The sequence below is a fragment of the Candoia aspera genome, chromosome 11 (genome assembly GCF_035149785.1).
Source record: "Candoia aspera isolate rCanAsp1 chromosome 11, rCanAsp1.hap2, whole genome shotgun sequence".
Lineage (NCBI taxonomy): Eukaryota > Metazoa > Chordata > Lepidosauria > Squamata > Boidae > Candoia > Candoia aspera.
The window spans coordinates 4,548,056-4,571,100 of record NC_086163.1 but is presented as its reverse complement, the minus strand read 5'-3'; the positions used below and the strand labels follow the sequence as shown (position 1 = coordinate 4,571,100).

General features: G+C 44.3%; 1 protein-coding gene across 1 annotated transcript in view; it reads left to right on the top strand.

Annotated features, from left to right (window-relative positions):
* NLRC5 (NLR family CARD domain containing 5) overlaps positions 1-23,045 on the top strand; it is an 80,523-nt gene extending 57,478 nt beyond the window's left edge. Inside the window, exons 35-48 of the mRNA XM_063312738.1 lie at positions 1,977-2,060; positions 2,746-2,829; positions 4,970-5,053; positions 7,182-7,265; positions 8,681-8,764; positions 12,100-12,183; positions 12,608-12,691; positions 14,479-14,562; positions 15,892-15,975; positions 16,124-16,207; positions 17,287-17,370; positions 19,315-19,398; positions 21,744-21,827; positions 22,618-23,045. Of these exons, the coding sequence (XP_063168808.1) occupies positions 1,977-2,060; positions 2,746-2,829; positions 4,970-5,053; positions 7,182-7,265; positions 8,681-8,764; positions 12,100-12,183; positions 12,608-12,691; positions 14,479-14,562; positions 15,892-15,975; positions 16,124-16,207; positions 17,287-17,370; positions 19,315-19,398; positions 21,744-21,827; positions 22,618-22,699 (1,174 nt within the window). The 3' untranslated portion in view covers positions 22,700-23,045. The remainder of the gene's footprint in view (positions 1-1,976; positions 2,061-2,745; positions 2,830-4,969; positions 5,054-7,181; positions 7,266-8,680; positions 8,765-12,099; positions 12,184-12,607; positions 12,692-14,478; positions 14,563-15,891; positions 15,976-16,123; positions 16,208-17,286; positions 17,371-19,314; positions 19,399-21,743; positions 21,828-22,617) is intronic.

The following is a 23,045-nucleotide window of genomic DNA, read 5'->3' as shown; positions in this document are numbered from 1 at the left end:
AACATCCTTTGCAAGTTGGCTGGGCAGAGAGAGAGAGAAAGTGGCCCAAAGTCACCCAGAGAGTTTTCACGGCTGAGGGTGGATTTGAACCTGGGTCTTCCTCGTGTCAGTCAAACCCTTGAGCACTCTACCCTACTGTGGGTGTTTGCACACCAGGCTCTGCCAAAATGAAACAAACCACTGTGACTGTGTTCACAGAACCTTCTTAAGCAGGGCAGATAACATCCTGGGAAATGCATGTATACAACCTTCTGGTTGTTTGGTTTTGACCTCAGTGGGTTTGTGGTTTGGCATGTTGTGTGAACCTTGCCTATTAAGTTACAGTTCAGTGTATTGTGTAAACCCTGAAGATGACTTCACTTAGCAACCAGGTTATACACTCTAGGAATGCATTAACGTGGTTGAGCGTATGAATTCAACCAAGGGTACGGGGAGAGATTTTCTGTGGAGTCCCCCTATAAATAGATGCCGTTCTCCTGATTCCTGTTTCAGAGTATCCTTAGAAATTATCTGAAGCTGAAACAAAGCAGCTGTGTGAATTGATGAAATCTCGCTGTATGTGCTGGAATTCCACAAACTGCCAAACAGGGATACCAAGTTGCTCCTGACTCTATGATAGCTAGCGAGTCTGTAGATTTATGGCCAGGCGGAATTGTTTAGTTTGCGCCATGATACATTTCCCCAAGGACAGGGGAGAGGGTGTCAAAAAATTCAGTATTCTGCAGGCCAGGTTAATCTGTGGCGACAGAGCACTGGTGTATAGGAAGGCTACACAACAGAAGTTCCCATTTGGGAGGATTTCTAATGTTACGCTCTTATAAATTCCAGTTTAACTAAAGGTAATTTCTTCTTCATATGGATGGAGGATTGTCCAATGACCAGAAAAATCAACCTCTGTAGATAGCAAATGTCTAGGTTAGTGACTCATGAAATTCCTCACCTGGGTGTTCAGAGTGTTATTGTAAGACCAGTAGTAGGCCTGGAAGCCCAACGGGTCTTGCCACGTTAGTCGTATTCACGTGTAACATTTTTTTTTCTTTTTGGTTTTAAATTAACTTTAAGAAACTTCAAGAGTTGGTAGCAAAAGTAGAACAATTCGATGAACTAGAAGGCACTTTTCCAAAAGGATACTGTCATGTTCACCATTGCGGTATTTCTGCATCGTAACGGTTCACTTGCCAAAGTGCTGCTCCATGTGCTGGCTGGGAGGGTGCTGCTGAGAGCCTTGTACAGAAGACGTGCTGGACTGGGCCAGGGAGGAATGTGTTCCGGCTATCTCTTAAATGTCAAGGTCTTTTTGCCCGTTGATCAGCAGAGCTCGTTAGGAGCACCTGAGAATGTGGGGTTGTACTGGATGCGAAGGAGGGGGTGGGCTGATGTTTGAAACAATGCCATTTAGTTTGAGTTTAGGCGCGCTTTTCTCATTCTCAGCTTTTTACCTGTTTGCCCCCTATTCTAAATAAACCCAGAACCTGAACTGTGATTTTGAGTCTGAGAGTTTTATTTAGATTAAGGCAATCATTACAGATACCCATGTCCACTCCTAAGACAGGAGGTGTCTTAACCTTGGTTTGTTGAACAAACTCAACCAAGCCAGAATCAGTCTTGCAGACAAGCAACCTCATCCTGGCTTGAACAGCCCATTCCTGGCTTGTCTTTTTCTGTTTCTTCTTACACTCTGTCTGTTGGGTAGAGACAGAAATAAGGGTTGGGAGTTCAGACATATGAGTGTGATTAAAACAAGCTAGGATTCATAAACCAACAACAAAGCGTGGTTTCAAATGGTGATTAATTGCTAAAAACAGTCCAAGGAGTGAGCTTCTGTGTCACATTAAACCAGAAACAAGTCACATTTTGGCCTAGTATAAGGTGCAGGCCAAACTTTTGCGTTTTTCTCTGCGATTATCCAGGAATGCTTGCATTAATTAACTAATTCCTCCATTGATTAATTAATAAAGGTTGTTTGGCTGTTCCAGTGCATCTCAGGTACAGTTTCCTGATGCTGAAGGACCAACCTCATTTGGTGCTATGATGCATTTTCCAGCACTGCGGAAACTTTGGTAAGTCCAGTCTAAACCATGGCATGGGTTGGGTTAGCAGCCTTGTTTGTTGTTTTTATTAGGCTCTTGATGTCTCCAGTCTCATTTCCCTTCCGCTTGGCTGTAAAACTCCTCATCTGCATTTCCAAAGAGTTGCTCATACCGTGTTTTATTCCCTCTACAGTATAATTTGAATCTTGGTTGTATTGCTGAGAATCGCAGAAATGCAATCTTATTCATCTCCAGTTAGAGACACCAAAAAGTGTGGTGCTTTGCAGCAATAGTTCTATCATTCTGGATACTGTAAAACTGAAACGCATTGCTGGGGAACAAATTCTGCTTATGAAAGTCAGTCAGATATCTGCAGGGGAAGGGGAGGGGGTTTTGCTTATAAACACTGCAAAGTAAAATCCAAGGCCGACTTTCCTCCCTCTCTCCTAATACACCTTCCAAATACTTAGGGGAAGGAGATGCTCCAGGGCATTTAGCTGTACTAGCTGATAGTCTTGGTGAGCAAAACAATTGATGACTCTTCAAGGGGTGTCCGTAGGGTGTGGTCAGAAAGTCAAGATTGTGGCCACGGTGATATGGATGAAGCTCTGCCTGGTTTTTCCGTGTGTTGCACAAGCGCCACGCAGAAGAAAACAGGCGGGGCGTCAATCACACCCCCGACTCTGCTCAACCTGCACTGTTTCTGGATTTCCAGGTTAACTGATGGCAGGATTCCTCCCACCAGCATGGAGTACATAGCTGTGGTGTTGCAACGGGGCCTTGCCATTGAAGATATTAAGTAAGTGTAAGAACTAATATATAAGGGATGTGGTGGTGCTGCGGGTTAAACCGCTGAGCTGCTGAGCTTGCCGATCGGAAGGTTGGCGGTTCGGATCCACGTGACGGGGTGAGCTCCCGTTGCCAGTCCCAGCTCCTGCCAACCTAGCAGTTCAAAAACATGCAACTGTGAGTAGATTAATAGGTACCGCTTCAGTGGGCAGGTAACGGCATTCCGTTTAGTCATGCCGGCCACATGACCACGGAGGAAGTGTCTACGGACAAACGCCGGCTCTTCGGCTTTGAAACGGAGATGAGCACCGCCCCCTAGAGTCGGACGCGACTGGACTTAATGTCAAGGGAAACCTTTTCCTTTACCTAAGATCTAATATAGCAGCCTCGTGTGGCGCAGAGTGGCAGGCAGCAGTATTGCAACCGAAACTCTCCCCACGACTCGAGTTCGATCCCGGCGGAAGCTGGATTCTCTCTCGGGCAGCCGGCTCAGGTCGACTCAGCCTTCCGTCCTTCCGAGGTCGGTGAAACAAGCACCCAGCCTGCTGGGGAAGGTGATGACTGGGGAAGGCAATGGCAAACCACCCCTCTCTATAGTCTGCCAAGAAAACGTCGTAAAAGTGGCGTCCTCCCCAAGGATCAGATGTGACAGGGGACCTTTCATTCACAAGATCTAATACGTCAGCAACTGCTTCCAATTTCTCATTTCTTACTGCAAAATACAGATTTTTGGAATGAGGAATTAAAGTTCTTTATTGCTGGGTTTCTTTAATTAGGAGGGGCTTAATAAAGATAGTTAGTACTCATCTTCAGGGTGTGATCCCTGTTTATTGACTATGTGGGTATTTCAGGACTGGACATGCCTTTTGCTATTTTAATCTTCTAAAGATTAAAGCCATTCAAAGTCCTTCATGAGATGCCTCTCCTTGCTGTAAAATTTCCTAACGATTACTGATTTAGGATAGTTAGAAGCTGCCAGTCTCTCTGTCTAGCCCAAGCAGGGCCACAACTGGGGGGGGGGGGTCAAGCAGGGCATGTGCCCCGGACACTGTGCTGGGGGGGCACCAAAATGAGTGCTGGGGGGCGCCAAAATGAGGGCGAGGGTGCCAAAATGGGCACAGAATCCATGTTTGCTCCAGGTGACCCAGACCCTAGTTGCAGGCCTGAGCCCAAGTGATGGAAGGAGAGTAAAATTGTCTACTCATCTGCTGTAAGGACTCTGGGTTGCTGGGCTGTTTTCGAACAATGATTTGCTGGTCTTAGAGAAGACTGTACGCAGGATTGATGTTCTGGTCAATGGGGCTTCCAGGAGACTGATAGACCTGCATTCAAAAATACCCCAAGTGACACATTTTTGATGGGGAACCTCTGTGCTGAAAGTCTACCACTTGGGCAACTGCAAAGGTGGCTAAACTCTTCATCCCCGTCACCCGCCATCCTCATCCAAGCCTCATGTAGCAGTTGGCAACAGTTTTTCTCACCAGCAGCTGATTCTGGATGGGAGGGAGACAAAGCTGGACCGTGCAGCAGATCCTTGGGTATAACCCCCAGCTCCCTTTGGAACCCCAGTCCACATTAGCTGAGAAAACTTATGTATTAGCAATCATTCTTTTATGAATGGTAAAAATTGTGTTGACCAATGCTGAACTAGGTTTATCACCTTATGCTACAGTGGCCATACGCCCTTTATTATCAAGGACAGTCCATTATTTCAGAACGCTGTCCTTTAGATTTATTTATTTTTCAAAAACTCCCTTTTGTCCCTTATTTTGGTCATTTAACTTTTACCGTACAAATGGTACCACTTAATGCACAGTCTTTTCCATTCATGTGAAAAATATGGAAATTGAATTGTCTTTTTAAACTAAATTTACACACACTGTTTGATTTTAGATATTTTTATTAGAATATGTGTTTTTGTAAACTTTTTCTTGGTTTTGCTCTTGAATTTTCCTTTGTAAAGCAAAGTTATAAACATAAACAATTAAAAATGTTTATCCCGATGAACCTCTTTCAGATTTGGCCCTTTTTTCAGGTTTGTCCTTTATTTTTTCCAAGAAAATATGGTCACTGTACCTCATGCCAGATTGCTATTCCCATTCTTTTCCGGACAACCTTCCTAAAAACTGGTACTTTCTCCCTGCCTCCAGCTTTTCCAACAGTGAATTCAGCTTGAACAGTCTCAGTATTCTCCTAGATGCTTTGGAGGGCAAACATCACTTAAAGAGCATCAAGTAGGTTACCTTTATATTGCTGTAAGATGCGGGATGTCATGTGGTGGAATTCCTACTGTTTACAGGTAGTCCTCACTTAATGACCATTCGTTTAGTGACAGTTCAGACTTACGACGGTGCTGAAAAAATCTGACTCAGAACTGGTGCTCACACAACCATTGCAGCATCCCTGCAGTCATGTGATCACGATTTGGGCGCATGGCAATCAGTTCACATTTATGACTGTCACATATCCTTTGCTTACATGATCGTCATTTTCAACCTTCCTGTCCGGCTTCTGGCAAGCTAAATCAATGGGGAACCCTGTGATTCACTTAACAACCACATGGTTCATTTAACAACCATGGTGATTCACTTAATGACCGCTGCAAAAAAAAGTCGTAAAATTGGGTCGGATTTGCTTAATGACTGCTTTGCTTAGCAACTGAAATTCCGGTCTCAATTGTGGTCATTAAGCGAGGACTACCTGTATTTACTTTGTTCCAATAAATCCTGTGTTGTTTTGTGCGCTTACTCCTGTGTAAAGAATAAGATGCTGCCTGAATAAACATGCTTAGCTGCAGCACATGTTGGGTAGGGTGGTTCTACTGTTGTGCAGCAAATCTAAGAAGCTTGGCTAGACTACACATTATCTCTTTTGAATAAGGAAAGGCAATTGTTCAGTACGGGTAGTCCTTGTTTAGCAAGTACCTCGTGCAGTGACCATCCACTTACATAGGTGATGAAAAAGTAACTTTGCAAGCAATGTCCACATTTATGACCTTCGCAAGTCTGTAAAGCAAAGGAAAACTGAAGGAAGATCATAAGCACAATCATGGTTTCACTTAGTGACTGCTTTGCTTAATGACCAAGTTGCCAGTCCCAATTGTGGTCACTAAACGAGGACTATCTGTACAAGCCGGAAGTCTTAAAACATACGCTTTTATGGACTTTTGTCCCCACTGTCAAATGCACGTAGGGTTATCATGAGTTTTGACAGAAACACACACCTACACATCCTTGTCAAAATTCAGGATAACCCTACATGGATCTGGCAAAGTGGAGGAAGCTATGCCAAATAAGGTTTGATGTAACTGTCTTTTTTGGTAATTTGCATTTTTCTTTGCTACTTAATAACTCTCTCTTGTTTATTTACTTACAGTATTTATTTATGTATTTACAATATTTGTAGACTGCCCCAGTTATAACCTTCTGGGTAGCATGCAGCGTGGTGAAAAAACAAAAACAGTGATTAAAACAAATAGCACACAAACATACTGAGATGAATGCCCACACTCAGCCGATTAGGGCCGAAAGCACAATAGGATAGCCAGGTTTTAACCATCAGGTGGGAGGGTGCTGCATGTATCTCCAGGTACAGCACGTTCCATGGCATGGGGGCAATGCCGAAACACCTGACACCTGTCATGAGTGCCACGTGTTTCCCTTGACGGAGGGATGCTCAGCAGACCTCCTCAAGAGGTTCAAACAGCACGGGCAGAATCCATTTTGGCAAGGCAGTGCCTGACATAGCCTGGTGCCATACAGAGCTTTGCAGGTGATCAGCAGCATCTTTTCACCTCTGTTTAACTGAGTTTAAGACCTTCTTAGATTTATATGCCACCTTTTGTCCAGGAGGTGAAAGCGGCATGTAAAACGCCTCCTCGTGAGATATTTTTCCATAGCCAGAACTCTGTGGGCAGGGCTGGCTCAGAGATAGGGAGTGGCTCAAAGTCACTCAGTTTTCTTGGCTGAAGATGGACATAAATCTGCATCGCTCCAATGCAATATGCTGCACCGGCTCCTGTTACATTAGCAATTCATAAAGCAATCATCACCCAGGAGGGGGGAAAACACCTCAAAGTTCATGTTTGGCTATGGTTTTATAAGGCAAACTAAAATGTTATGGGTGCAAGTGTTGCCAGGAGGGAAACAAATAGCTGCTGTTATCCAGGATTATTTCTTGTGTCCTGGTAGGGTTGTTCAAACAGCAGTTGTTGGGTTGTTCAACAGTTGTTGGGTTGTTCAATAGGATTGGATTGTTCAACAGTTGTTGGGTTGTTCAATAGGGTTGTTCAAATAGCAGAGATGGCCCAAATGGGGTTCCTCTGTCCTAATCATGATCTCTGTCCCCTGACCTGTTTCTTAGTTTTGGCCCTCTGAACCTCGACCACACAACCATTCTGAAGTTGTCTTCAAGGCTCTCCACCATGCCTCTCCTGAGAAGACTTGCGTAAGTGTCTGTAGACTGAGTTCAGCCCAGTGACTTGGGATCTGAATGATGCCAGGATTAAAACCTTCATCTTCGGTGGTGGAGTCGTGCAAATTTGATATTCCTGGGCCTGTGAATCAGGATATGACTTATCCATAAGTAAACCACGAGGAACAATCTAAATGTGGCTGAAAGAAGGGGCAACAGAATGATAGCGGCACTAGCTTTTGTTAGTCCTTCAGCACAGACCTCTGACAGGGAAAGATACCCCAAGAAATACTAGAACTCTAATATTAATAAGGGAGAGCTTATGTTAATAAGCTAAAATAAGAGAATCAGAAAGCCTGACAGCATTTCTCCTTCCCTTCCTCTTATACCAAAGAAAGTTAAGTTAGGACAGTGTTGAGTTTCTTTCTTATGCTTTCCTGTTTTCCCAGGTAAAACTCACGTTTTTTTAAAGATTTTTTATCCCACCCTTATTATTTTTATAAATAACTCAAGGTGGCGAACATACCTAATACTCCTTCCTGCTCCTATTTTCCCACAACAACAACCCTGTGAGGTGAGTTGGGCTGAGAGAGAGAGTGACTGGCCCAAGGTCACCCAGCCGGCTTTTGTGCCCAAGGCGGGACTAGAACTCTCAGTCTCCTGGTTTCTAGCCTGCTGCCTTAACTACTAGACCAAACTGGCTCTTTCTTTTCTTAATGGTTGCTGCATATTTTCTTCAAAGCAACCTCTGCCCTCCTCCACCCCTTTTGGCTCATTGGCGTATGTCTGTTTGAAGCAAACTGTAAAATTAATCCCAGATGCTGCTGGTAGTGGACCCATCAGCTGGGATCAGATATTGTATTCAGCTATAAAGGGACTTGCTAGTTTTCAACCGAGTGTGTTATGTGAACGCAACCATCATGATTTACTCAATAAACCATGTGCAACTAAGCTCTGTTGTAGCCCAATGTGTAAACCCAGACTCCTGCAGCATTCATACGACATACTTCACCTGGTTACTGAATTAAGTTATCCTCTGGGTTTACTCAAAATGTTGGATCGCAAACTAACCAAACAGTTGGGTTCACACAACATGCTAAACCACCCAAGAACCCACCAAGTTTATCAAGAATCAACTGGAGCATGTTGCATGAAGCCTGCTAGGTCTTTACCTAACCTGATTAAGTATGTTTTGTGTAGGGGACCTGTGGTCATCCAGATATACCATTCCCATTAGCTCCTGGCTACAGGCCATGTTGGCTGGGACTTAGGAAAGCTGGCGTCCAGCAACATCTGGAGGGCCACCAGCTCCCCATTGCATAAGCTGAGATCTTATGTCCTGATCAAGAAAGTCCTCTTTATTAACCTCCCTCCTTGAAAAACATTCTTTTGTTGGGGAAGCATGATCTCACATAAACCAACTGACCTGTTTTATCACCCTTTTCTAGGCTGAACAATAACCATCTTGGCAGTCAAGTATGCTCTCACCTTGCAGAAGTTTTGAAGAATACACCTCAAATGGAAGAAATTGAGTAGGCTCACATTTTTTACTTCTACTCGTCACTGTTTTCCCCCACTCTGACTCAGGGCTTTTCCACACTGCTGTCATTTTCACCCCCTGTAGACCTCCTGATACAGTTTGTAATTGGCCTTCAAGGGTCCTTCCGCTGATCCAACTGGCCACTGGGGTGGGTTGCTCTAACCAGTGCTGTGCCCCCAGTTCAGACAGTGACTCATGTGGCGCTTTTAATGAACTGGAGAGCTTGCAACAAGGGCAGCGACCAAATTACCAAGACAGTCTCATCGCTGAGATCAGTTGTGAGGCTCTTGGTCCCTGGTGATCCTAACAGCAGTAACTCTCAATACACACCATATAGGATATATGAAGAGTTATTTATTAGGATGTGGTTCCAAGCTCTTTCAAAGCCACGAATGATTTTTCATGCCTAAAGCTTCCCTTAAAAGCATTCTCCAGCTTCCCCCTTCCTTTTTTCTGCAATTCACTGTCTGGTAAAATTCCCTTTCGTTTTCAGGCATTTCTTCATTCTAAACAGTACCAGGCCCCAACCTTGAGATGCAGTCTCCATCTAAACGTTTTCTAACAGCAGTTAATGGAATGCATGCCTTCTCCCCACTCCTTTGTTCTTCAGTGCTCACAACTACAGGTTTCTAATCTATACATGTGTCTAAGCTCTACTTCTCTTGTACTACTTAACCCATGTTAGGTGTGGCATCCAGATGCCATTAACTATTGCTTCTGGATTGCTCCATCCTGACATCAGTTGAGAAAGTTTTGGGACACAACTATTACACACTTTCAGTGAGATGGGATGCTGGAGAAACAAGGTGATGAACTGGGAGTTCCTACCAGTGGAAAACTGCCCACCCCACCGTCCAAACTCCAGAAAGCTCAGAAAAGATAAAGGCTCCCACAAGTTGAATTCAATTGTTGGTGACTTCATGGACACACCCATCTTGTTTTCTTGGCAGAAGTGTGGTTTTTCATGGCTTTCTTCCAGAGTGTTTTTTTTTTAACTTAAACTCTGACTTACAAACCTGGGATTTCTGGTGGTCTCCAAGTTTAACCCTCCTTAGCTTTTTATGATCAGCCACTTTAAGCTAGGTACTTTTCTCTGCCATTACTCTCTTGAATTAAGGTCAGCTGTCGGATACCTTTCTGGTTTCCTTGGCAACAGTCCCCATTTCCTTCTTTAGGGATACTCCCAATCTAATCTACAGCGCTGAAATTTCCCAGTTGTCTCACATAAAAGTTTTCACCAGATCTGACCCTCCTTCACTTTTTTAAGATCAGTCAAGGTTGGTTAGGTACCACCACCTTCTGTGGTCTTTAACACATATAAATATAACCTCTTCTTTGTTTTTTCTATTTCCATAATGATAAATTATTAGATATTCATGAGTTGTTCCCTCCCTTAAAACACCCCTAGACACTGAAAAACTGGCCAAATATTTTCATGGAGATGTCACCAAGTGGACACCATCTCTGGAGATGTCACCAAGTCATGGAAGGCCTTCTGTAGCCTGCCAGCCTGGGCAGGAAGATAAAGTGTGGCCAGTTCCTTCTCTAGTTAGTGTGAGTTTTCAGTATAATAAAATGAAACGTTGTAATTAAAAGGAGAAGGTGGGAAAAAGTAGATGGGGTAAAAATTGGTGATTTATTCTAGACATGCAGACTTTCTGCTGCAACTTACTTTCTCACCCTGCTCACATGCAGTCTTCATGCATTTGCAAGGGTCCACATGCTGATTGGGTCCAGGAACTCAGAAAAGATGGTTCATCCATTCCTTGGAGCAACCCCACCATCTACTCGAACACATGTTCACCCATTGTTTGAAACTATCCCAGCATTTCCTCAATCATGGGCTTAACATTTCCAACATTTCAATGCTTCATCTCACACACAGACACACCTCAGCTACAGCTTTCTACAGCTTCTGTGGTTTATGAATCCTAGGCATTTGTCAACTCATTGTAAAATTTCCATAATGAGATGTGACCTTGGTAGAGCCAGGGAGAGCAAAACAAGTAATCTCCCTAAATTGAGCTTAACTCTAGTTGACTTCACAGACAGGTACATGTAGATTGCCTTGGATGTTTGTCCAGCTTCCCAGCCTAAGTTACAGTCGTGGGAGTCCCTGGTGGACACCCATCCAAGTGCAAATCCAGCCAGACTCCACCCATCTTCTAGAGCTAAACAAGATCAACCTGGTCTGCCACCTGCTGGCACATGATCAAGGCTACCTCTCCTATAATTCTGAAGGTGAGAAGACAAAAGGAATGGTGCTCCTAGGTCACTATGCGATTCACATTTACAGGGAGAGAAAACAAAATCAACGGAGGATAACAACTCCACATGGTGTAGCTATTCTTTAAAACTATGATGGCAGCCAAAGATGAAAGACCCAAACAAATAGTAGCCCACAGAAATCATAAAATGCCATATTGGGAATTTTGAAATGTAGATGTTCCAGTGCTTTAAACCCGGCTGAAAAAGAAAGTTGTATCACAGCAGATTTCCTGCAGCTATCACAGAGTTGGAAAGGGGATAGGGGTATGATGAGGAAGAGGTATTGGTAGCCCTATGAGGTAGACCAGATCAAGAAACTGACTCCATCGAAGACTAGAACTCTGCTTTATCAAGACAGGCTATAGCGGTGTTTCCCAACCTCAACAACTTCAAGATGTGTGGACTTCAACTCCCATGATGGCTGGGGAATTCTGAGAGTTGAGGCCCACGCATCTTGAAGTTGTTGAGGTTGGAAAACACTGGACTATTTTAACAGAAACTAGCAGGTCTACAGGTGCCTTCCCTTCCCTTCCCTTCCCTCCTCTTCTCTTATAACCCAGGAAGTCAGGGGGAGCCAATCTGAGTCTCTTTCTCATACTCCCCCACCCCCGGGCTTAACACATGCTTCTGCATCTGGATTCTTCTCCCAAGGTTATCTTCCTGGCTCCCTACAGGATACAGAAAGTAGATCTGGATTCTCAAGTTGCTTTGGAGTAGATTTACTAGGAGTTCTGGTTCTTTTCTTTTTTTTTAAGTTAAAACAAAAAACAAAAACCCTTCCTGAACTATATCCCACCTCTCCCCAACAATACAGTGCTTAAAAAATGAAGGTTTGTGGAGGGAAACCAGGAATGAATTTGGTCTAATAAGAGTTTGACCTCAGTTTTTGTACAGAAACCATGTTCTTAGCTCAGAAGAGACCGGGCTCAGATTAATAGTCCTCTCTAGTCTCTATTTTCCACCTGGTTTTGGTGGAACTTCTGATTCTACTACAAACAGTCAGTGCCAACCCTGAAGTATAGCCAGATACGTGAATGACATGTGGATTTTCTTTTGAAGCTTAAGCCACAACAAGATTGATGATGCAGGCCTGAAAGAAATAGCTATGGTCATTCCAGGAATGAAGAACATGAAGCTAATCAAGTACGTGTCTTGCACTTTTATTGGTCAAGTTGAGACAGTAATCGATTGTTGATCCAGTTATGGGGTGGTGAAGGGGATTCTGAACCCCCACCTAATTGTCCTCCTGAACATTCAGGCTCAAATATAGGCCAGAAATTACAAAATTGTTATATTCGTTTCGTGGGTAGGCCTGTATATATGCACTAACAGTGTTCTTAAACTAAAAATAAAGAGTGAAACTTACCTCTTTAATGTGAAGTTGCCCGAATTTGAAATAATTTTTTAAATAAATTGTGATCTCCCAGGGAACCCCTGGAGACCTCTCACAGAACCCGAGAGTGCCATGGGACCCTGGTTGAGAAACCCTGTTCCAGAGGGTGGTCACCATGACAAAAGGCTCTCTCTTGCCTAACTGATGTCTTGAAATCCTGCAAATCTCTCCTAGTTTTTCATACAACAGCATCACATCTGTTGGGGGACAGTGGATTCTGGATGCTCTGGCTGAGAGCGAGAGCCTGGAGGTGCTCAAGTAAGTTAATGTCATGTTCACCGTTTCAATGTGCATTGTACATCGTAACGTTTCGCATGTCAAGTTGCTGGTGCGTGTTCTGGTTGGGAGGGGTTGCGAGGACTCCTTCTCTGGGGTTTGTTATCTGTCTTCAGGGGAATGGAACGTGTTTGGGTTATCTTGTGTGTTCAAGGTTTTCTTCCCAGGAGATCAGCAGAACTCGCTGGCAGCACCTGGGGTGGGGAATTTGAAACGGTTGGGCGAGGGGAGGGATCACGTTTGCAACGAGGGTTTTTAGTTTGTATTTGGCGCGCTTTTGCTCATTCTCAGCTTTCTCTGTATTTGCATACTATTCTTTAATAAACCAGATATTATTAAGCCCCTGCTTGTGAGTCTGAGTCTATTAGGATAAGCAATCGTTACAGTCAACCTTTGTTAACCTGGGTTTTTTCCCCTTAGCCTGCCTCTTTAAAGCATTCTGAGAAACTTTTCCCACCCCTGCCTAACGGAATACAAACCTATCCTGGCAACTTGTTGTCTGTTGTATCCCCAAGAAATTATTAAGCATCTTTTCTCCAGTCCATGAGTGAGATAGCCTTACACTGTCCTTAGCTTTGCTGGTGTTAAAGCACAGGTAGTCCTTGCTTAATGACCACAATTGGGACTGGAATTTAGGTCGCTAAGCGATGAGGTTGTTAAGTGAATCAGGACCTGATTTTACAACTAGTTTTGTGGCAGTCATTAAGTGAATCATGCAGTTCCCTATTGAATTTCTTATCAGAAAGCTGGCTGGGAAGGTCGAAAATGGTGATCACGTGACCACAGGGCAGTGCGACCGTCGTAAATGCACAATGGTTGCCAAGCACCTGATTTGTGACCACGTGACCACGGAGATGCTGCAATGGTCATAAGTGCGAGGAATGGTCATAAGTCAGTTTTTTCCAGTGCCATTGTAACTCCAGACAGTCGCTAAACAGTCATCAAGCGAGGACTACCTGTAGTTCTTCCCCCCCATCCTTTATTCTGACACTGTCCAAGGGCAGCCACAAGAAATCAGAAGGAGTCTGCTAACACCTTTTCTTGTAACTCATGAAAACTGATGCCTTTTAATAACATTTGTTAATTGGAAAGGGCATGCAGACCCCCTTCTGATTTTTTGCTCCCATAGACTAACACGGCTCTCCTCCTACACAGACAGCCAACAGGGTTAGGTCATGCCAAAGCCTAGGGAGACATCAGATAATTGGCAGGGACTAAGAACAAGGGCAGGAGCAGAACCCAGAATGGGATAGCCAATTTCGTGCCAGTACAGTTTTCTGCTAGCTCAGAGACAGGCAGAAAGCAATTCAGCTCATCCTATGGGGAAGTATTTGGGGTCTGTTATTTGATGTGTAAAATCCAGTCTATTTTATGGGGCTTGAACATTGCGTTCAAAGAATCTAAAAGCTTGGATTTGTGGAGGAAAAAAAACTGTAATAGGATTAGGCCAGTGTTCCTCAACCTTGCCAACTTTCAGACTGAATTCTGGAAACTGAAATCCACACATCTTAAAGTTGCCAAGTTTGAAAAACATTGTTTTAGAACGATGTCCTGAAAAGCAAACAGTATATATAATTCTGGAACTGGCGAACTTGCCTGAAGTGAAAAGATTTCTGCCAGCATCTCTAGGGAGAGCGAATGGGCTTTTGCCTCTTCTTGTAACATGGCAAAATTTAGGGTCCCTTCATTGCAGATCAGGGAGAACTTATTGGGTAATGTTAATTCTTCTTTTAATCCATGGTAGTTCACATCTGCTTCCCTTCTCCTAGATTATCTGGGAACAGTATTGGAAATGAGACTTTGGAAAAACTGGGTCCAATTTTGCCTTACAAGAATCATCTGAAAGTCCTCCAGTAAGTATCCAGGGTAAGAATGTTGCACCTATCCATCTTGCCTACCCTGTATTGCGCTGGGGAAAGGAAATACACAGTGTAGCACTCAATGGGCAAAAGGTGGTAATGGCATCAAATAAGCCCTCCGTGGCTCTCTTGCCCTCTGACTTCTTATTTATGTATTTATTCAAATTTTGCTACTGCCCGTCTCCCCCAAAAGGGGGACTCTGGGCGGTTTGCAATAAAATTAAGACTATAATAATAAACAATTAAGATCTTATAAAAACAATTTACAAATATAAAATACAATATAAGTAAGTATAAAGTCCAAGAGGTTAAACATTCTGACCAGGTGGGAGGGGGTCTGAGGCGCGAGCCAACCCCGTGAATGGTTGCCCACCTTCCCGCCCCACGCAAGACGGCAGAACCAGATTTTCAGGGCCCCCCTGAAGGTCGGAAGTGAAGGTGCCTGCCTCACCTCTGGGGGCAAGATGTTCCAAAGGGCAGGGGCAACTGCAGAGAAGGCCCGCTTCCTGGACCCCGCCAGATGGAATTCTGCTTGACTCATGCTTGACAGAGGAAAAAAGAGATAAAAATGCTCTATTCTGCCCAAGATTGTCCCCCATCCCCACCTGGTTTGGAAGTCACACCAACACAAGGAGAAAATAAGTCTTGATTATCTACCAGTGCAAAGGTGGACCTATCTTGCAATGCAAACTGCTGCAGGCCAAAGTTTGTCCATGTGGACCTCCTGGGTGAGTCCCTAAGTCCCAAACATTGGGGTAGGATTTATAGATTGATCACAGAAAGTGTACATGACCCCAAGCTACTGTATTTCTTGTCTACAGTTACTATTTATGGAATATAATGACCCATCTAACAATGAAGATTCTGCCCTCTGGGGTCTACCTTATGTTCTTTTAGGAAGAAGATTAGAATAGCAAAATAATATAAGGAAAAAAAATCACTAAATCACAACAAAAACTGCAGCCACCCAAAAACAATAAACATACTGGTAGAACATGGGATGGGGACACAGCTCATCCCGGCTCTCAGGGATGTCCACAGGGTATGGTCAAAAAATCCAAGATGGCAGCCACAATGGTGTGATCAAAGCTCTGCCCTTTTGTATGTGCATCACACAACTTTATGCTTTTGACCACACACTGTGGACACCCCTGCACAGCTCCCCTCCCAGTGGAGTCTCCCAGGAGATCCTGGGATGTCCTGGTCCTGTATTACTGCTGTGGGCCCATTCTCAGAGTGACAGATTTGCAAAAAGTCATGCCATGCCGCTCGCAATATCAGTTTTTCTTCTCCCCTCATAAAGGTTCTCTGGTTTCTCTACAGCCTCTCTTCCTGTCATCTGGATTCTGAAGGACTTGCCCATTTGGTGGGAACCATGTCCAAGTGTCCACAGATAGAGGAAATCAAGTAAGTGATACAGGAGGTCCAGCCATAAACAGTTCACAACACTAAGAGTTTTGAAAACTTGGAGAACGTTCTTCCCAAGGTATTAAAAGGTTCCGTTTGTGTATTTTTCATGGAATTACACTGTGATTCTCCTGCTTTGTCTTCGCAGCTTGTCAGAAAACAACATTGGGTATAAAGGTGTGATGTCCCTTATGACACCATGGCCACAATCTTCACAACTCAGGAAGATTGAGTAAGTTTTCAATTTCAGGGCAACTGAAGAGTTAGTGGCAGGATTCATACTTCATTTTAAGCCATAATGTGGTTTAATTATTTGGTTTAGTTGGGTTGGGTTCAGTGTAACTCCAGGGACAAGTTACTGTGATTTCCAAACGATGAGTTTTGGTTTAGTGTGCTGTGTGAACCCAACTCATTTTAGCTTGTTCAACAAACCATGATTAAACAAGCACTGATTAAATGACCAAACACTAACCTAGTCTATATTATAAGGAGCATTAACCAAGGTTGCACAAGATGGTGGTAGCAGACCATCAGAGCTTCATCCTTGGGATGTATAATTTTAATAGACTGTTTCGCTTTCCAAATTACGGGAAGGAAACAGTCCACTCTAATCTGTAGTGGTCTGAACCCACCTCAACCACTAGTTCTCGGCCCCACCAGTTTAGGAAGAAAGTTTCAGACGAACTGGGTCAGGAGCAGAGAAGGACAGGGGGGATAAAGGACAGAGTGCAAACCATGCCCTAGAACATTTCACCTGAAGAAAGATAGAATAGCTTTCTTTGGCTTAGTTAGTTGTGTGGTTGGGTGTTGGGGTTTGTGTTTGTGTCTTTGAGTCAGTCTTGATCCTGACAATTGCCTGGATGAGTCCCTGCAGTTTTCTTGGCAACCTTTGCAGAAGTGGTTTTGCCCTTGACTTCTTCCTGGGGCTGAGAGAGAGGGACCGGCCCAAGGTCACCCAGCTGGCTTCGTGCCTAAGGCAGGACTAGAACTCACAGTCTCCCAGTTTCTGGCCTGATGTCTTTAACAATTTTACCAAACTGGCTCTCTTTGTTAGTTTAACCGTGTTAATTACGGACATTGTAGCTGCATTCAAACAGCACGTTTAGCTTTCTTAGTTTAAACCTGGTTTTTGTCTGTGTGGGTTTCAACATGGTGTTACGCCTTCTTTAGGAAGATAGTTTATGGTTCGATGTATTAGCAAATCCAGGAAAAAGGCCAGTTCAGCAAGCAAATCAAGTGGGCACTGTGCAAACCTAGCCACAAAATACACATCTGGATCCTGGTCCTTTTCCCCTTTTGTTTTCATTTTAGACTGAAGGCCTGTGATATCAGTGATGTTGCTTCCAAAACTCTCGTTGTCGGACTCACCTGCTGTCCTTTCCTTGAAGAGATTGTGTGAGCTTTCATTTTGCTTCATTATTATTATTATTTAAATTTATATGCTGCCCAACTCCCAGCAACTCTGGGCGGTTTACAAATTATTTAAAACATGATAAACAAGACATTAAGAACAACAGGAAACAAACAAACAAAAAAAGGTAGAGATGGCAGAATAACAAAGCGGGTGGAAACTAAAGAAAACCATCCGGGTTAAGAGGAGGCCTCCCCCAGCCTCACCAAAGGCCTGGGTGACGAGCCAGGTCTTCAGGCCCCTTCTCCAGCAGGATGGGCACTGTTCAGATCTTGGGGGAACCTCGTTCCAGAAGCAGGTGCTGCTGCAGAGAAAATGTGCTTCCGGGTTCCCGATAGGTGGCATTCTTTAATTGATGGAACCCGGAGAGCGCCAACCCTGAAGGATTAAACCAGCCGGGCAGATGCCTCAGGAGACAGACGGTTCCTCCGATGGTTCCTCTATGCCATGGAGGGCTTTATTGGTAGCCACCAGCCCCTTGAATCACACCTGGATCAAACCAAGAAACAGTGCAGTTCACAAAGCAGAGATGCTTCTTATATTGCTATTACAGGTAGTCCTCGCTTAACAACCATTCGTTTAGTGATAGTTCGGACTTACAACGGTGCTGAAAACAACAACTTATGACCAAAACTCACGCTTATGACCATCTCAGCGTCACCGTGTTCACGTGATCACAATTTGGGCGATTGGCAACCGGTTCACATTTATGACGGTCGCAGCATCCCGTGGTCACATGATTACCATTTTTGACCTTTCTGGAAGGCTTCTGGCAAGCAAAATCAATGGGGAAATGTGTGATTCATGTATCGACCACATGGTTCGTTTAACACCACTGGTGTTTCACTTAAGACTGCCGCAAAAAACGGTTATAAAATTTGGTTGGATTCACTTAACGACCACTTCGCTTAGCAACTGAAATTCTGGTCCCAATTCTGGTTGTTAAGCAAGGACTACCTGTATGGCAGAGGGATGCCCAGAAATTCTTACCCTGTGCCCCCCGCCTACCTGTCCTATCTCACTTTTTAAAACGATTCTTGTAATAAATACAATTAAATTTGGACGCTACTAGATTATAATGCCAAACACCAGTTCTACCATAGTTTTGTCTTCCTCTAGATGGGAAACTCCAACTTTCTAGGATTCACCAGCCAGCATGGCTGTTGCTGAGAATTCTGGGGGTTGACCCCTGCCCATCTGGAGGTACCCAGGTTGGGAAAGGCCACTGTAGCATCATATTTATTATGAATAAATATGAATAAATAAAGGGGGAATAAAGGGGGAAGGGGAAGGGGAGGGAGCCTCCCATAATTAATGGTAGGTATCAATTATAAACTTCAGTCTGCTTTGTTTCCTTTACGTTCCAGATAAAAGCATTTCAGTTCAACACTGTATTAAAAGTTCATTTTTTATGATCATAAAGCATCGCGCTCCTCTGTTCTCTCACAGGCCCTTTGCTTCTGTATTTCAAAACTGGGGTAGTATATATTTTTTGTTTATTTATTTATTTTATTTATCATATTTTTATCACTGCCCATCTCCCCCACATATTTTTCCCCCGTTCACATGTTTCTGCATTTTGTTTCTGCATTTTACAAAAAATAAAACAAAAGCTTATCCCCCAAGTAGCGACCTGCACAGGGACCCCAATGAGAGCCTGCATTGCAGTTGCCCCCTTCCCCATTTACTCTTGCACCTAGAGAGTCTTGCACGCAGAATCATATAGTCGGAAGGGATCTCAGAGGTCGTCTAGTCCAACCCCCTGCTTATGGCAGGATCCGCTAAACCATTTTAGACAGGTGGCTGTCCAGCCTCTGTTGAAAGAGTTAGTGAATTGTGACATGCCCTTCCCGATAGGCCCTTGGGGATTGTTTTCCAGGATCTGCTTGGATAAGAACCTCTCTCATATCTGATCTTGTTCTTTTTAGATTGTCTTGGAATAAACTTGGTGATGAAACTGCCAAAGAACTTGCCGTGGTCCTCCCTGGGATGATGAAGATGAAAATTCTAGAGTGAGTACCGTAAGACCCCACCCCAGAGTCCGCAACCAAGAAAGAGGAGGGGTTCATCTTCTGTCTGGGAATGGTGGAGAATTTTTTTCAACTCTGGAGGGAGCGATTGTTTAAAAAATAGGGATACCATAGACCCACTGAGTTAAGGGGAGGGAAACCTTAAAAATCCTTTTCTGTTAAGCTCCATTGCAGCCAGGGAGGAGGGGACGTCTTTGGGGATGGTCAAAACAGTCAAGATGGTGGCTGTGATGATGCAATCAAAGCTCTGCCTGTATCTTACCTGCATCCCACGCACAAAGCGCATAAAAAGCAGGCAGAACTTTGATTGCATTGTTGGAGCTGCCAGGCAGATTTTGGGGACCACGCCTGGCAGACTCCCCAGTTGCAACCAACACGTCCTTACTTCCTCCTGGACCTTCCAACTTTTTTTGAAGAGAGCTGTGGGATAGTTCTTTGCATCTGAAATAAAGAGAAAATATAATTGAGGTGCCTTTGCCCAGGACCCTTTCATGCATGCTCATATTTTCACTGCCTGAGAAAAGGGAAGCCTCCCCCCAACCAGAATCATCCCAGTAGAAGGCAGGGTCTAACCACTTCCGTGCTGTGGTCAATGGCTTGTCCATGAAGTCATGCTCAGCATGGGGGAGTCTGCCTGGCCTGACTCAAATGAGAACATCTAGTCCAGTGTTTTTCAACCTTGGCAACTTTAAGAGGTGTGGGCTTCAACTCCCAGATTCCCCCAGCCAGCATGCTGGCTGGGGAATTCTGGGAGTTGAAGTCCACCCAGCTTAAACTTGCCCAGGTTGAGAAAGGCTGATCTAGTGGATCTTGACTGAGCGCAGAGTGGCAGGGGCCATGGAGTGCAGGCAGCGAGGGCATCTGCAGCTGGGGCTGCACGAAGAGACATGGGGTTCTGGGGCTGTTGGCTGACCCACAAAGCAGGTGCAGGGTGGCCAAAAGGGCAGAGATTTGCGAGGAGATAAGTGGGTGGGGGGAGTTGGTGGGGAGGCTGCCCCTGACCTTGGAAGAACCAAGGCGTGGAGCTGGGAGGGACCAAGCCGGGAACGGCATGGAATGGGGTGGGTCCTCGGCTAACTGACAGTGGGATTCAGTTAATCACAGCAACAGGGACTGTAGGATTGCCATCGCTAAGCGATGCAGCATGTGACATCATGCTTAACGACCACATCACTTAGCGATAGCAACCCTGATCCCAATTGCCATCGTAACCTGAGGACTAGCTGTATTTATGTTAATATCTAATGGGTTTAATATTGTTATTTTTATATGATTGAATAAAGAAATATTCTATGAATGTGTCACTTTTAATTTCTAGTATGGTCAATATTGATAAATATAACCCATACAAACCAAAACTCTTTTGGGGTCCTCCATAATTTTTAAAAGTGGGAAGGGGTCCTGAGAGCAAAACGTTTAAGAAACCTGCTCTAAAATAATAAAGGAGCTTTCCTGGAATCCTTATAGTGTCTGTCCATTGAGCTGGCTTACCCTTAAGGGCTGACATAAACCTTGAAATGTTTCCAAATTTGTCATTGTCATTTCTTTGACTAACAAAAACAAGACATGGTTATTCTGACTTTCTTTCTCATGCTTGTTTTAATCTCTGGACTATATAATTGCTTCTTCAAGTCCCTCCTTAATGGTTCTTCCATGCCAAGGTCATCTCTAAACTCCTTTACAGATGTGTTATTGCTTGGATGGGAGACCACCAGGGAATCCAGTTGTTGCCTAGACTGGGAAGTTGAAAAACATCCCGGAAGAAGGCAATGGCAAACCATTTCCATATTGCTGCTGATAAAACTACACAGATGTGCCCATGTGCTCCCCAGGAGTTAAGTTTAAATCAAAGGAGGCTTTATATGTATGGAGTCTGCAGAGCAAAGATGCTTCTTTGGATTATAGTTAAACATCCAGACTGGGCTGTTCTCTTCTAATTCAGTGCCAGCAATTATTTTTTAGGACCCAAGTGTATCACACAGTGTCACACAACAGCCTGAAACTCCCCACCTGCCGTATCACCCCGAATCCTGTAAAATCTCCAACCCCCAGATGACATTTTGACCTTCTCAGGTTGCTGAAACTTCACGAGTGCAATCTTTTAAAGTTTTTCATACTGGATTAATAGATTTGTGTTCCTTGAAAAGTAACTGAAATGTTCAGGGATGAAGGGCAAGGTAATGCCCATAGGTGGTATGTTGCCAACCTGTAGGATCCTATGTATCCCTGAAAACCTTGCAACTGCTTTGATTTTGTTCAGAAGGGGAAGTTGATTCCACCGTCAGTAATTTCCTTCCTTCCTTCCTGTTCTTCTCTTCTCTCTCTAGTCTGGACAGGAACTACATCACAGCTTGTGGCGCTTCCAAATTAGCAGCGCAGCTTCCTCAATGTCGCGGAATCCAGAATATACGGTGAGCTTCCTAGGAGTGATAAAAGCAACCAGATTCGTTGCTTGTGACCAAGACTGGTCTCTCTTAGCACACTAAACAAAATGGGATGAATAGGCTGAACTATCAGCCATCAGCCTTTTAAGACCTTTGGCCCCATGATGACCCTGGGAGCAAGCTTCTTAATCCTTCTGCCATGTAGTTTGCATGGTGGTGCAACCCTTCTGAAGCCTGGCCAAGAATCAGTAGCTTAAGATATTGTTTGTTTCTCTTAAGATTTTAAGGGGATGCTAAAAGCTTGGAAATCAGTGGTGGTCCTAAACTAGGGGCACTTAGGTGCACATTTCATCCCTGCACCGTCCCCAAATAGTCTCTACCAATTTGGTCTGCTTATTCCTCCCTAAGCCCATTTATTGCCTGTTTGTCTTCAAAGACACTCCATTTAAACCAAGGAAAAGTGAATGTTTTGTCTGAAATGTAGTTCAGGAAGAAAACGGACAAGGCAATAGGAGGCATCATGGATGGATAAAGGGAGTGGTGGGGAACCTCTTTAAGAGTTTGCCTCCCAGTGAATTGCTGTTGTTCTGTAAATGGCCCTAACTGGGTGTTTGTCCACTGCAGCAGCCATTTTGCAATGCCTGAAGAATTCCAAATAAGTGCCCAAGTTAGGGCAAGGACCTTTATTTCTTGAATTTATGGATAAAAATAGAGCTTTAAAGCAGGGTTCTGACTTGCCCAATGGTAAGTGGGCAGTGGTGAGTACCATACTTTAGGTGCATGAAAAGGGTCAAAAAGTGCCACTTCGTCTTTCCAGGCTGTGGCACAATCGGATCCCGAAGGACGTTGAGCAGCAGCTGGCAGATCAAGAGCCTCGACTACAATTTGCCCTCTTTTGAGAAGGGAGGAAATGAACGCAGGCCTGCTGTTTCGTGGGAGATTTGCCATTGTTCAGTTTTTTAGACAGGGCAGTAAGGAGGAGCAGTTTCTTGGATCCGTGAATGGGACAGGGTCAAGCTGTCCTTAGCTGTCCTGCTCTTAAAGTGGCCTTTTCCGCTTTATTCCAACGCCAGCCTCAAGGTATGTCAAATCCAGAAGTCTGGGTTGCTGTTTCCTTTGGAGAGAAACCAGGGAACTGCAGGACCTGGGAACAGAGGCAGCTGGGGCAGGAGAGGCCTTGGCAATGAGAATTTGGGGCCCACTCAGCAGTGGGGAAGGGCTCGAGGTCTGCAAAACTGGATTTCA